At 42.5% G+C, this 14503-nt stretch overlaps 1 protein-coding gene and 1 long non-coding RNA gene across 2 annotated transcripts; one reads left to right on the top strand and one right to left on the bottom strand.

The window, feature by feature from the left end:
• Positions 1–1433: 1433 nt before the first annotated feature.
• Positions 1434–4944, bottom strand: LOC138134404 (protein unc-45 homolog B-like). Its single transcript, XM_069052659.1, has 2 exons — positions 3179–4944; positions 1434–2728 (listed from the first exon to the last, which is right to left on the bottom strand). Exons 1-2 carry the CDS (start codon positions 4779–4781, stop codon positions 1548–1550), a joined length of 2784 nt encoding a protein of 927 aa, XP_068908760.1. The 5' UTR covers positions 4782–4944; the 3' UTR covers positions 1434–1547.
• An 8201-nt stretch (positions 4945–13145) lies between these two features.
• Positions 13146–14177, top strand: LOC138141568 (uncharacterized). Its single transcript, XR_011163189.1, has 2 exons — positions 13146–13525; positions 13577–14177. It is a non-coding gene; the product is annotated as an uncharacterized lncRNA (long non-coding RNA).
• The last annotated feature ends 326 nt before the right edge of the window (positions 14178–14503 follow it).

Genomic DNA, 14503 nt, shown 5'->3' with positions numbered 1-14503 from the left:
CTGCAAGTTTTCTCCAATTACAAGATATACAAGTAACATTTTGATATTCATTCCATATTAGGGAAAATTATTTCTGAACAATCTAGTCCATTTTATTTGTTGCATTTTAACGCGACTAGCTGATTACAGATCTAGAGGGATGGTGTGAAGAAAGTTCTTGAAAGGAGAACAAAAAACTGCATCTCGATACTTTCACTTGAACGACAAATTTAACAACAATGAATAACTGTTATCAGAATAGAATGTCATTTCCGCTCTATTGCACTGCATCGACGATAACCGCAGTGTAATACTAATCCAATTGTACCAAAAATCGTCGATTCATCTTGTTCCCCGATTAATTAACCCTCCAAGCCACCGATAACATAATTGGGAACCACTTGTCCGGTCTGATCGTAGATATTAAAAACCACAAACTAAAAAACATGTGTTGCATAATTTGATACAACTTGATCCGGCAGTTAATTGATGCGAACGATCGCTTTGAAAGCGAATAAAACTTTATCTCGCCGCAAAACTGCACTTTCCTCTTCACCGGACCAGTTTCGATCGACCAAAAAGCCAAAAAACGACTCACCTTCCAGCTGCCTCAGGGTGATCTGTCCCTTGGTGGAGATAAGACACGAGCGTATCCTGGAGATGATCTCGTTACGGAATGTGTCCATCGTGAACGGCACTCGACTCGGAAACGCGGTCTTATTTTGTGAGGCAATTAGACGAAATGGTGACACCGAACCACCATCCGCGACTGAATACTAACCTACATTCACTGAAAATCACTTGTCCATAGCGAACCCACGCCCCACTCTTCGCATTTGGGGGAGATCGACGGCCACCACCCTTTAGTTGTGAAAACACCCTGTTTGAATAGATTATTCGCTAGATACGGCTGAATATTTTGCAAACGATGCTAGAACAGGTGCGAAAACGGGAACTGTCAAATGTCAAAATGGCGCCAAATTTATACGCACCCTAATGCAAATTATTGAATTTTATTTTTCAAGGGACAAAGAAGCCAAAGCAGACGCATCAAAAATCAATCTGCACATTAATTATACATTGTAATTAAATATTTATACTTAATTTCGTGAGCTGCGACTAAAGCTACGCCACTGATGACTAAAGCCACGCCACTGATTGAAAGTTTGCTTAAACAAATCGCCCCAAATAAATTCGCAGTGGTTATTTTTTATTAACTCAATTGCAATGTTTCCCGTTGCAATTTATTTACGCTTTTGGGTGCCAATTTTCGATTAATGTTAGACACTTTTTCTAACATGGCGGCTCGACTCCTTAACCACCATTCCAAACTTTTCAAACATAAAAACAGTAAAAAAGTTTTAAATTTCCGTGTATTTCACTTGTGTCTTGTGGGATTCCAAAATTAACGATGCCTAGGAGAAGGGGGTCACGCCGCCAGGTACGTTAGACAATTCAATTAACAATCATTTATTATCTCAACTGCAACAGTTACAAAACGATCAATAGAAAAAAGGCACGTATTTTAAGTACATTTGAGCCTAAAACTAAAAAGAAACTTGTCAAAACTAGTCGTCGAGTTCGCCGGGCTTCTTTATGACCCCCCACTGTTCAGCTAGTTTGAGTGCATCTTCGGCCACTTGAATGATCTGTTTGTGTTCATCGGGGGGCAGTTTGGTCAGAGCCATCAGGATCTCCATCACGTCGGTCTCCATCAATTTCTCGGCCAGCTCTTTCGACTGCTCGATTATATTCCTGACGACGCACACACCACGGTACTGCATGCTCGCGGTGGGATTTGCCAGCATCACATGCATTGCTTCCATCCAGTTCTTTGAGTCAAACAGCTTGGCACAACATTTTTTACTCGCTCCTGTTAAGATAGCGATGGCGCCGGCCGCGGCCATCGCCGTATCGGGGTCCTCGTCCATCGCCAACGCCGCCAGATACTTCATCTTGTCATTCTCTCCCTCGTGGATTTGCACCACGTCCGGCGACATCGTCATGTTGGTCAGACACTGTGTAGCAGCCCTGCACAAGTATTGGTGATCCTCGAACATGTAATGCTCGATTTTGGCCAAGCCCCCTTCTTTCAGAATTCTTTGTCTGGCGGTTTCGTTCATTTGGGCGATGTTGCACAGCCCCATCAACGCCTCGAAATTCTCCAAACCGCTGCAGTCCGGGTGCAGAAGCGACACCATGGGCCGAATCACTTCCAGCGATCTCTGTCCCGGGAAAGCCACTTCCGGATTCATGGTGATGGCGATTCTTGACAGGGCCTGCGCCGCGTGTCTTTTACCCTTGTCGGTGCCTTTCAGAGCTAGAGGAATCAGGGCTTTGGAGCCTCCTTGTTGCACCACGGTCCCCCTCAGTTCTTGTTCGCTGCACAAGGCGTTGAACACTCGAGCTATCAGTTCTTGGGAATTTGGGCTTTCGGTTTTGCTCAAGGCTACCAGAGCTGTGGTGACTCCTTCTTTGCCCAGAATCAGGATTCTTTTGCTGATGAAATCGGGGTCGTCGAGCTCGTGTTCTTCGGGGATGTGTTGTTTGGCGAATTTTGCCAATTCTACCATTTCGGGGATGACTTCTTGTTTCTCGTAGGCGTTGCATAAATTCACCAGGGTTGTGACCACACCGAAAAGACACGATTGATCTCCCGTTTTGGCCAATTCTATTAGTGATTGAAGTGCAGCTTTGTCTTCCACTACTTTTTCTTTTACTTCGGCGTCGAGGGTCAAGTAGGAGAGACCTGTTCCAAGAAAAATTGCATAAGAGTTTTTTTGATGAACTCACTTCAGTCTGAAAAAACTTAAAAAACTAGTAATGAGTAATAAAAAAATCACTTAGGTGTATTGTCAAGAAGTTAGTGTATCTAAAGAAGCATTGTTTTTCTATTTTGCGTCTTTTTATTCCATTTTTAAAAGAAAAATCGCAGTTTTAAAATTTGGGGAATTTTATGGTGGTTGGTAACACAAATACTACAGTGGACCATTTGCAAGTTCAATTTGAAGTTATTGTTGTATCGTTTGTTTAGCCTGATTTGGCGTTTGCATTTGATGTTTGACATTGAATGTTACCAACCTTGAAAATGTAAATTGTACTGGTCTATTACGGCACTCGAATCAGCTATTAACCGACTTTTTTGTGTGCTGTAATAGCTTTGTTACAAACGCAAAATGGAAAAAGTCAGTATAATTACCTTCAGCGGCCCACTTTCTGACGTCCTGATCTTTCCCGGGATGCAACAAAAACCTCCTGCAAGCCTCCGCCAGCTTCAGATTGGACCCTTCAGCGAAGGGCTTGACGGCGGCATCGTTGCCCCCGGAGCTGCCCAACTTGCACAGCCCCACCAAAGCCCTCACCCTTATCGCATCCTCCTTCGATTTGTACAGCTGCTTCAGGATGTGCACCCCTTGCGATATGATCGCCTTGGCTTTGTCGGCTTTGCTCGCCGCCGCGATCAAACACTCGCAGGCGACTTTCTGCTGCAAGACGTCCTCGCTATTGGCCATCACCAGGATCATCTCTATGATTCCTTCTTTGCCGATGATGGCGTTGCCGACGTCCAGCGGTCCTCGGAGGAGCGCGGTGATGGCAACCGTGACTCTCACTTTGGACTCGATTTCGGGACTGAGGAGTTTGTCTTTGATGAAGTCTTGGATTTTCTCCATGAACTTCTCGCGAGCGGCGTCGTAGTACATGTTGTCGTAGACGCGAGACAGGCAAACCGCCGCGATTGTCCGCGTCGAAGGGGTGATGTTCATCGCGCTTTCATATTTGTACTCTTCTAGTTCGCTGGCGCATTCCATCAGGCGGCCGACGCCTCCGGCGTCGACGAGTTGCTCGGCCCAGCTCAAGGTGGTGTAGTGGATGTTTCTGATCAACAGTTCGATGATGGCGTCTCTGGCTAGACCCGAAATCACACGGTTATTGATCGAATAAACCAAACACGTCAAAATCATATCGATATCCTTCTTGTGCTTTGTACACAACTCTTTATCAGGCTTGGTGTCCGGTTTGTTGTCCATTCCAGAAAATATATTCAAAATCTGTTGGATGCAGTACTGAGCAGCGTTCACTTGATTCGGACAAGTCGAATCTAATATCTCCAGGAACCAAGGTATTCCCACATCCTTCATAACCGCTCTGGTCTTGTCGACGTCGTGCTTACACAATTCCCCAATTATTCTGACTCCGGTGATGTACAGTTCCCGATTTTTCTCCACTTTCAAGAGTTTCCTGATCTGCTGAACTATAGGCGAGTTGATCATCATACTGGACCCGGCGTTTTCCCTCGCCAAGACCAAGAGATTGTTCATCGCAGTTTCCCGTTTCTCCTTGTCAGCTGTCAAGTCGAAGGCGATTTTCGTCATGCTCTCGATCTTGGTGCTCGTTTGGGCGTTCTGTCTGCTGCGTTCTTGTACTATTCTGTGCAGTCGCTCCAACACCGGCTGGATCATTTTGTTGTTGGGGTCATCTTTGAAGATTTGGGTCGCGTCGCGATAGGCTTCTTCGTAGCGTTCGAGACATTCCAACGCCTGGCAGCGTCGGTACAAGGCTTTGGGGTCGTGGGGGACTATTTCCAAGCTCTTGTCGCAGTCGCTGACGGCCGCATCGTAGTTTTTTAGTTTTAAATAGGCCGCGGCGCGATTTTTCAAGAATGTGGCCAAATCTTTGTCTTCGGTTTTTTGGAGATTTATGGCTTTGGTGTAGAGCTTAGCGGCTGAGTCCCAATTACCGTTTTTGAACGCGTCGTTGCCTTCTTCTTTGAATTTCACGGCTTCGGCCTGTTCTGTGGTCATTTTTGAGGTTAGGTCGCACTACACTGTTCACTTTGCAACTTGGATTACAGAAACGTGGTCAGCATGCTCATTTATAAATTTTTGGGTCGAATTTTCTAGGTTGTTCGAGTTGAGTAAAGCTATTTCTAAAATTAAAACGTTATTTTTGGCACATTTGACGTTTGTCAATAGAATTTTTTTTTTTGGGAAAGTTCGACGCGTAATCTCGTGACGTCGACGCAGAGGTGATTAGGAAATCCATCATTTCGTCGAGCGAGAATTCTGTCACGTACTGTTTACATATTTTATGCGCTCCGGATCACACGTCAAATTGATGCCGTTTCCCAGTCAGAAATCGCTTCAACAGTTCGACACCGGAGAGGGCTAAGTGGGAAATTGTGGGCGTCTAGACGCGGTTTAAGGCCTGAGTGCTCCCTTTTTGGCGAGAACGCGATACCCAGACGATGGAGTCGCTTCTATTAAATCCGAAAAATAAGCACAATTAATTATAAATGAAGCAGCACGAACGGCATTTCGACAATGGAGGTACCAAAAACATCATTAATGTGTTATCAAATGGCAGAGCTTGTTTAACCCCGAGAGAGGTCAGTTAGCGCTACGCCCCACACGCACCAAGTCAATTTATAAGTTGACTAATTTTGACTGGATTGGGACCAACGAAGAATGTGTATTGTGCCGACTGTGTTTTAGTGACTCCAGTGGTCAATTACTCCTTGGAGTTGTACAGATGACTCGTTTCCAGCCATTTTTTGAAGAGCGGCCATGTTTTCTTCAGTGACAGCGCACCAAACAACGCTAGGTCAAATTCCTGCTGTTTTTTTCTGATACATCTTTATGTGACCACTGCTTCTGTTCTGATTTCAATCAGCCTCTTGTATGCGCTATACCCCATTTGGTTGACTCTTAAGGCCCCTCTCTTCTGTTTGTCATTATCTCACGTGAGTGGAAATCGAGGCCGCTTGTCTCCCTCGAGAGCACACAAAAGTTGAGTAATATCCATTCAGCTCGTCTACAATAGCGGCATGCATATGAAGTCGCACTACAGAAGCGATCCGGAAATCAAGTATACTCCACTATTCCACACGAGCTATACACCACAAGCTTCCTCCACTAACAGGAGCGAGATCGATTTCCGCTTCTGTGAAATAATGACAAACAAAGATGGCCGACGTGCTTGAACCCCAAGAGTCAGCTGAAACCGGCGCGAAAAATTAATTGGCTGGGCATTTATCGGGTTTAAAATAATTAAATTTAAAAATTGGTTTTTTGCTATCGTGTTTTCAACACTGTTTATAATTTTACGTCGATAAAACAAATGTTTGCTTTTCATGCGCGATTTCAAAGATTTATCGTCGATACGTCAACAAAAAATAATTTAAAGCCATGTCATAGTGGGAACAGCTATGTATTTTGAAATTTAGAACAATTTGGTACATATTTTAATAAAACGACCAAAACGGGGTGTAAATTTTGCACCATTTAGGCTACACATGTGTTGTGACATTAATGGAGTTGCATTTATTAAAATGAAAAATATTTTACCCTATCTATTGATTTCGGTATTTATTAAAAGAAGGAAAAACGGTTCGCACAACAGTTATTTAGTTATTTACGCAACTAGTGGAATATGGACATTATTATCGCACGCATGTGAAATCTGCACAACGAGGCGTTTGGAGTGGCTAGAAATTTTTTTATATGTTGGCAAAGAAGAGTTTAGGTGTCAGTCGTCAATGTGTTAACAAAATGACACGTGTTCCCACACGACAAGACCGAAAATAAACCTTCACGACGTGTCCAGTCATCCGAACTACCTATTTGAGTCATGTCTACAGTATGGGTAAAACAAGGTTGAGTGATTTAGTCCACCCTCGGGACAGCATAAATGCTCTTGGATTGAGGATAAGGGAAGGATATTGATGACATAATTGAAAATAAGTCAAGGAGAATAGACAGGAACATCAAAATCCGGCGCGATTTTTTGAATAGTTTTGACGAGATTTTTGTTGTTTCAAAAAATCGGTTTTGACCCAGAATTCGGGGAGAATTTCAGTATTTGAGTTAATGTCCGTGCCAGGACCCAGTTCCACCGAAAATAGCTTGCGCCCAGCAAACCCGAAATAAAATTAATTTCCACGTACCAACGCATCGAGTTTTATGAAACCGTAATTACTGGACCGACGTAATAAATCTTAATTACTCGCAATTTACGGCCTGTATTCCCTTAATTGATTAATGCCAACTAACTCGGCTAAACCGAATTGCCTCTGCGGAATTTCGGTCCAGATGTGTGGAATTAAAAAAAAATTAATCGGGGCCTTTTCCGCTTTGGCCGCCGCGAGCCTCTCTCCAAAAGGAAAAGTCCACGTTTGCAAACAATGAACAATCAACAGAGAAGTAACTTTTGTTAGTTGAGGTTTTAATATTAAGCTCGGAGCTTAACCGCTCTCAAACAAGTGGCCTAGCTGGACTGACTTTTTCTAGAGCACTCTCCACGTAGGTAGACAACTTTTAATTTGATTTCGTCCCGTTATGGAAGGTGAGTTTGAGCTTTAAGCGGTGTTTAATGGCTGCAAAAGTGATACTGCAAGTCGAGAGTCCTGATGGACACGGCTCGAATGGCGATCCGGGGAGGGATCCCGTTTAGAGCTCGGGAGATCCTGCACGATTGAGACTTTGTAACAAGAGACGGGCGGTTATAAAAGTGCAGTACCAGAAAATAATATTTGGATTTATTTATTATATAATTTAAGAAAAAAATCTATGTTATAAACTCATGAATTCATCCTTTAAAAAACAAAAAAAATTATAATTTAAAAAGAATTATAATTGTGGGATAAATAGTACATGCTTAACAATTTAGTAACAAGATAATTGGAAATTATTTTTAAAGAAAGATGGCCGCTACAATAAGTTTTCCTAGCCTTTTCAGCCGCACTGGCTGGAACGTTACGGTATGGTGAAGAATGGGTTTGAAAGGAGTGGAGACAAATTCTCCCTGGGCATTTATTTGTTTTATCTCTGATATTCCCCTTCAATTTGCCCATATCAAGATTTATGGTGTGAGAAAACCACCGAAAAAAGCCACACCTGGTCGGGGACAGCCCTGGGGTTCGAACCCCGGACCGCCCGAACGCAAAGCGAAGACACAGCGCGCTTGACCACGGGGCTCGGTTAGATGCTCGTGATGTCTAATAGTTCTTAAATTGTAAAGATGGCGCCGGAACAAAGAAAACAATGAATCGGTGTGGTCTAAGAAGTCTACAACAAGGGGAAAGTAAAGAGAAAGTTAAGTATGAAAAGGAGAAGAAAATGTGAAAAAGCAAAGATGAATACATCACTATATAAAGTAGAATATTCGAAGAAATGCCACAAATATAAAATACAAGAGTTATTGATGTTCGATTACTTTAGTAAAGGGGTTGAAATAATATAATTGATTAATGCATTGCTTTGAGCAAAGAGCAAAGCAGTTTGTGAGCTTGAAATATTTTCAATATTTTTTTCTCAAAGTAGCACACACAAACTCAACTCTCTTGATGTACTTCGTAGAAAACTTTCACTAATCTGACAAGATTCTTCACTTGAAAATTGAGAGTGCGGAACTAAACCGGTTTCTCGCTTAAGAAGCAGTTTTTTCACAATCTGGAATCGGGTTAAAAACCTGTCCTGGAATTGTTTAGGCCTGATTAAAGATAAAGGATCATAAAATGAAAGTCAATGGGAGCCGATCCTTTGTAGCTGTGCATTCGATTATGCTCGCAATTGTTAAAGGAAAATTCTATATTCCCAACAGACGAATGAACTGATCACTCACAATAATTGCTTCAAAAATACAAAAAGATGACCGAACCGCTGCGGGACCCAAATGGAGCGAGTTTATCGATTCCCATTGTAGCACGGCCGATGTCATATTTGTCCAAATTCCGAGGTAAACTGCGCAAAAATGCAGAATTCTTAATACCGCCGGAGCTTGCCTACAGCAAAAAGCCGGATCTGCTCCCCACACGTGCATAATCAGCATACATCACCCCTCGCCGGCATGAAACCCGCAAAACGGCGCTGAAGAATTCCGATGCGAAATTGTTATGATTACACCGGCGTGGCGACTTTTAATTGGCGAGGGGCGCCGACCTTGACAGTGGCACCGATGCATATTTATGTGTTTTCTTTTCGGTCCGAACAAATTTGTAATGAAGATATTTGGTTAGGGGTTGGTCGTCGTGTCGAGATAGTCGATCGTCGACACGTCAGATTGCGTGAGGCGAAGGCGCAAACTGGCGATTCCGAAAAAACGACCAACCCTACGCGGGGATTGTTTCATTACGCTTTACATACGGGTTTTAAAGGGTTTTGCGATGTCGACGAGGATAAAGCCGCACGGAATGTTGAATGGCAGGATAGGAAGGTTGTCAAAGATAACAATTACATCGGCGCGTTAGTTAGGCGCTTTGATTTTTACCTTTTTCAAAAGGGAACGCTAATGGATTCGTGTCGGGGCCAAAGCGGAACATTAAACACAAATTAAAGCGCTCTAAAATAAATATCCGGGAAATTAGCTTCAATAGTTTTATAAATAAATCAACACTTTCCAGGAGCAGTACCCTTATCGGAAACTGTACCAACCGAAGACAAAGAAAAGATGCTTGGATTGATGCAAATTAATTAGAAATAAAACGTATTTCATCGAGGTGGTGACAAGAATTGGACGCCCGTGGTTTTCTCATCGTCATATAATTTTGACTATAAGTGGTACTACTGATAAGATAACTTGATACTATATATCTTATAACCCTCCTGGATAAATCGGCCATGAGTAGTAAAACTTTCGTCGAAATCGGTTCAGTACTTAAAGCTACACTAATGAACAAAGAAATATACATAACCTTTTTTCGCGCGAATATCGACGAATCTGAGGCCATTTAAAAATAAAAAATTCACTGTTTGACTGATAGGTGTTAATTTTTCAAATGATCCTCGTACTCGACGAGTACAACCCTTCAAAGAGTTGTTTTCGCATTTAGTTAACATTACTTGGCATGTTAGAAGGGACTCGTTTACAAGTGTTGATTGCAATTACGTATCAAACCCACATCACCCGTTACAATCAACACTCGTCTCTGTTTACACACAAAATATTTTCGTTATATTTGCATTAATTATTTATTCGACTGTGTGGAACATAACTCATCGACTGAAAAATAAATAATATGTAATGCGAATAATGATGTTTTATGTTTACGTTCTGAAGCGCATCGTAACGATTTACAAAACAACGAAAACATTTAATTAGTTTAGATGCAAAATAAACAAGAACTCTCCGCTCCAGAAACCTTAAAACTAATTACGATTTCGAAATATCTATTTTTCAAAGAAAATTAATTTAATTACATAATAGTTACCCCATTTCAATCGGGATATTAAAATTGTCATTTGTGCTGATTGAGACAGGGTGCTGTAAGACATACGTGTAAAAAGTTCCTTTGTTGCACTCACATCCTTTAAAATACTCCCTCGACCTCGGTCGTATTTTAAACCCGTTCGTGCAATAAAGGATAACTTTTTACACTTAAATCTTAAATAACTATTTTAATGACAGTTTTATGCAACGTGACATCAAAAGTTATTTATTTTGAAGTTATTGGATTCAAGTGAACTAATAGACCTCGAGGCTTATCCGAAGCTCAGCCTGCCGCGTGCAGCGATGCAGAGCTTTCGGTGAATGTAATGCAATAAACATAATCTTGCCTGTCAAGATGATTTAATTTTCGAGGCGAAAATTAAAAATTAGTGAGACGTCAATTCCGTTTCGATCCAATTTTGAAGAGTGTGGCAATCTGTTGTGGGAGAGTGTGTCACCCTTCAGGGTTTCCAGTTGAAATACTTTTTACAAACGTAAACAGGCAAAGATGAGAAAAATTTCGCAATTTTCCAGGTGTGCTAATATTTTGTCTCCATATTTTCGTCGGAATGCTCAATCCTGGTGTCTTTTTTGCGCCGCCCTTAATTACCCTTCGTTGACAGGAGGAAAGGAATATTCCAGGCCGAGGCGCGGGAATTTATTATTAATATCCTCCATTTCCTGGAGAAAAGCGAAAGATCCCGTTGTCATTTGTAAACGTGGCCGTTCGCGCTTCGCTCCCCCGGCAAAATTATTTTATTTGTTTATGCAAGGCCGCCCCTTATTGTGATTCAAATCGTCCATCAGCCCCATTACCCCTCGCACGATGGAACGTAATCTAATTTTAAGCTTTTAATCAGCAATTACGAGACGCAACTAAAAACATATAGACGATGTCGAAGTGATTTAGCCACAATCCCCTAACGCCGCTTTATGTAAAAATATGCAAATATTGGGTTAATCCATCCCCGGCATATTTGTGGAATTTTGTTTTCTCTTGTCAAAAGGCTTTTAAAACGGAACGAGAGGAACATGCAAATTTGTTTGGTGAAACGTACCTTTTAGCATCATAATTGCAACAAATTTAATTTGAAAAGTTTATAAAACGTAAACAAGGACACATAATGAGATGAGTTAAATTGCAACATTTGTTCAAATTCCGTAATTGTCGCCGCTCCTCGCGACGGCTTTTTAACGCCGCCGTTCAAATTGAAATTGTGCAACGAGCTTTTTACCCAACCAGAAACGCGCGAGTTAGCGCCTCTAATACGCAAAACGAAACAGAAAAAACGCAAAACCAGTGTAGCGCTCGGCCGCGCTTTTTGTAGCCGAGTCGGACGCGCCTGGCCGTGAGCTGTGGTGGCTGGCGCCACCTAGCGGCGGCCCCGTCCGGTCGGCTCGGCTTTTAAGCTAAAATTAATCGCCCCGTTTCTGGTTTCATGAAAGACGGCGGACTTATTGTAAGCATAGAATCTATTTACCGTCGTCGTGGAGATCCATCAAAATCATAATAAGGTTGAACGTGTACCGGCGATACATATCTCCCTTCTATAGTGTTGTGGACATAATAGAACTCCGAAATGCTATCAACACATCTCAAGTGAATAAACATTGGCAACCCGACGAGGTCCTCGCCCATAAATCATGCCTTAAGTTTAACATCTAAGTGTAAACTTAACAGTGGAACGGACACGTCCCGAAATAATTTAATAAGCGAATGCAAGATTACGCACCCACGTTACGGAACGGGTCCAGGGGGTGGGCGACGTGTCCAAATGTCAAGTGGCGTGCCGGGAATTGGGCAGATCACGTGCCGGGAATGGGCGATCGACGCGCAGGGAGACGAAGTTGATGTCATTTTAGCCGAACCTTGAAAAATTACCATAAGAAGATTCCTCGCTGGAGCAACTTGCGAAAATGTTTTCGAGTCTTTGACTGAAACCACTTGAGAAGCTATTAAATGTTTCCCAGACCTCATTCTCCCGATCGTTGCGGCTATGTTTATGACGTCAAAACCTGATGTGCACGAATCAAGCTACAACGTACTCAATAATGCGTGAGCTTGATAAGAAAACTTTTCATCCCAGCGTGGAACCACTTCCATTAACTACACTGTGAACTCACCGGCGTCCGTACAGTGTAACAACGCACATCCGGCAACACCGCGCTAACCCCATTTCAAAATGAAAATTGATCGACCACGTGATGATCTCGGTGCTTTGCATTCGAACACTTATTTGGTGGCATTAAATGCGAACGACGAAGCATCCGGTAATTCAGACGTAATAACTCGAATCAAATTGTCACGTGACATATAAAAACCATCATAAATTAACCCCAACAGAGGCCTTTCGTCTACGAATTCGCGAGCAGAGTACTCGGAACGTACAAACAACCCTTATGAATACGAAACCATAACCTTAGATTTGCTTAATGGGATTTTTATGTGTCACGTGACCGCAATAAGTCCGCCACTTGACGTTTTTATTCATTTGTGGGATTAGTCGTTCGTCGAGTGCGTCAAAGAAATGGACGAGTGAGATACGAGAAGCCGTAAATCTATCCAGATAATATGGAAAAAAGAACAAAAAGTGCCACAGGTGGCGGCCATGACACTTTACAATAAATTGTGAATTAAAGATAAGGATTATGTGTGGTAAATGCTTGATTCCGGTTTAATTTGGATCTTCACTGAAGGATTAAGATGATTCAAGAGTTGATAAACATCAAAGAAAAAAGTCACTTCGTAGATTGGCCCTAACTAAAAATAACTAATATTATAGCGCATATAACGGGCCTTCAAATAAATTTATATTTAGAGCAGCCTATGGAAATTCAATTGTTTGCAACATTTGTCCAGCGTAGAAAATGACACAAGAAACGTCTGACATTTTAACGAAATAAAATTAGGTTAGGAAATATTTTTAATTTTTGTAGTGCATTCTCCTTTGTCACCCTTGGTTTTTCGCCCAACATACCTCTTCAGGAATCGTTGGTTGCCTACAAAATTCCCTTTTTTGCTGGCGCGAAGACAAGCGCGCGCGCGACTCCTTCGAGAATATTCCATCTTATCAGGAGAATCTTCACTCACGTTTTTTTTCTCTTCTGAATCTACCGTGCCACGTGCCTTTGCGGACCGTTTCGTTCGAGTGAAATCAATTTATTACCTGGTGCCAGGGATCTTCGTATTCGCCGAAACCTTGTGGATGGTGTGCTGTATCGTCTCCGTGTGGAAAATTTGAGCGCACCCTTCCAACTCCGCTTAGGGAGGATTTTGGTCCAAACGCTAAGGCTCGTGACGCAATCGAAGTAGACTTCTGCGAGGCATTTCCCTTGCCTGAGGGTATAGGTGAGTCTTCATGTAGACAATGTGCTACACGTAGTACTCCTCTAGGGAACCCTCCATCTCCACCCCCTAGACTTCGACCTCAACCGTCTTACGTCGAGGTCAAGAGAAAACCGTGCGTCGGGCTCATCGTCGACGCGCCCGAGACCTCTGTGGCTCCAGTCTCGTCTCTAGAACCGTCAGCTCCGCTCAAAGGACTTTGCCACCACATCCCCGAACGACTGGGAAAGGACACGCTCCTCTACGGCCCCTGAGCGCGGACTGCTCCTGGAGACCGGCAAGCCACCCCTCTTATTCGACTCAATTTCATTTTATCTAACCTTTTTTTAACATCTTATTAACCATATCATAATTTACAAACTAACTCAATCTAGCAAGTGAAATAGCTCACTTACTTTTGTTATATAAAATATATCACATTATAACCTTGTTAACATCTCCGCGTAGACATCAGCGAGATTCGCTTGTTGTAAAGCTCTGCGGAAATAGCTATTTCGGCCGGATTGCTGGAACCGAGTTTCCACCCCTTTTTATTGTACATTTTCATATTTATATTTATATCAATTCACATTTATATATTTATATCCATTCATATATTTATCAATTCAAATATTTACAGTCATTTCAATTATATTCAATTTTTCACTTACATAGTGTGTATCAATACTACCCCCCTCAGCTCGCCCGTCTGTATTTTTTGGTTTCGCCCGTTTGAATAGCGCCTAGGTCCAGCCACGTACACTTTGTGCGTATCTTTTCGTTCTCGCGAACTTCAAACACCTCTCCTGGCCAGGTCAGCAGGCTACTTGCGGGGCCTGCTACCAAAAGAACCCTCGACTTCGCCGCAAGTGGCGCCCTGAGATCGAACTAGCCCAAGTATTGTGCCCTCTGGCCAGTTTGAACCGTGGCATAATATTTTGGCGCCCAACGTGGGGCTCGAGGCGATTATTCTCAGTTTTCGATTTTCAATTTTGA

This window comes from Tenebrio molitor, chromosome 1 (assembly GCF_963966145.1).
Source record: "Tenebrio molitor chromosome 1, icTenMoli1.1, whole genome shotgun sequence".
Classification (NCBI taxonomy): domain Eukaryota; kingdom Metazoa; phylum Arthropoda; class Insecta; order Coleoptera; family Tenebrionidae; genus Tenebrio; species Tenebrio molitor.
This window is presented reverse-complemented; position numbering and strand designations above follow the sequence as displayed.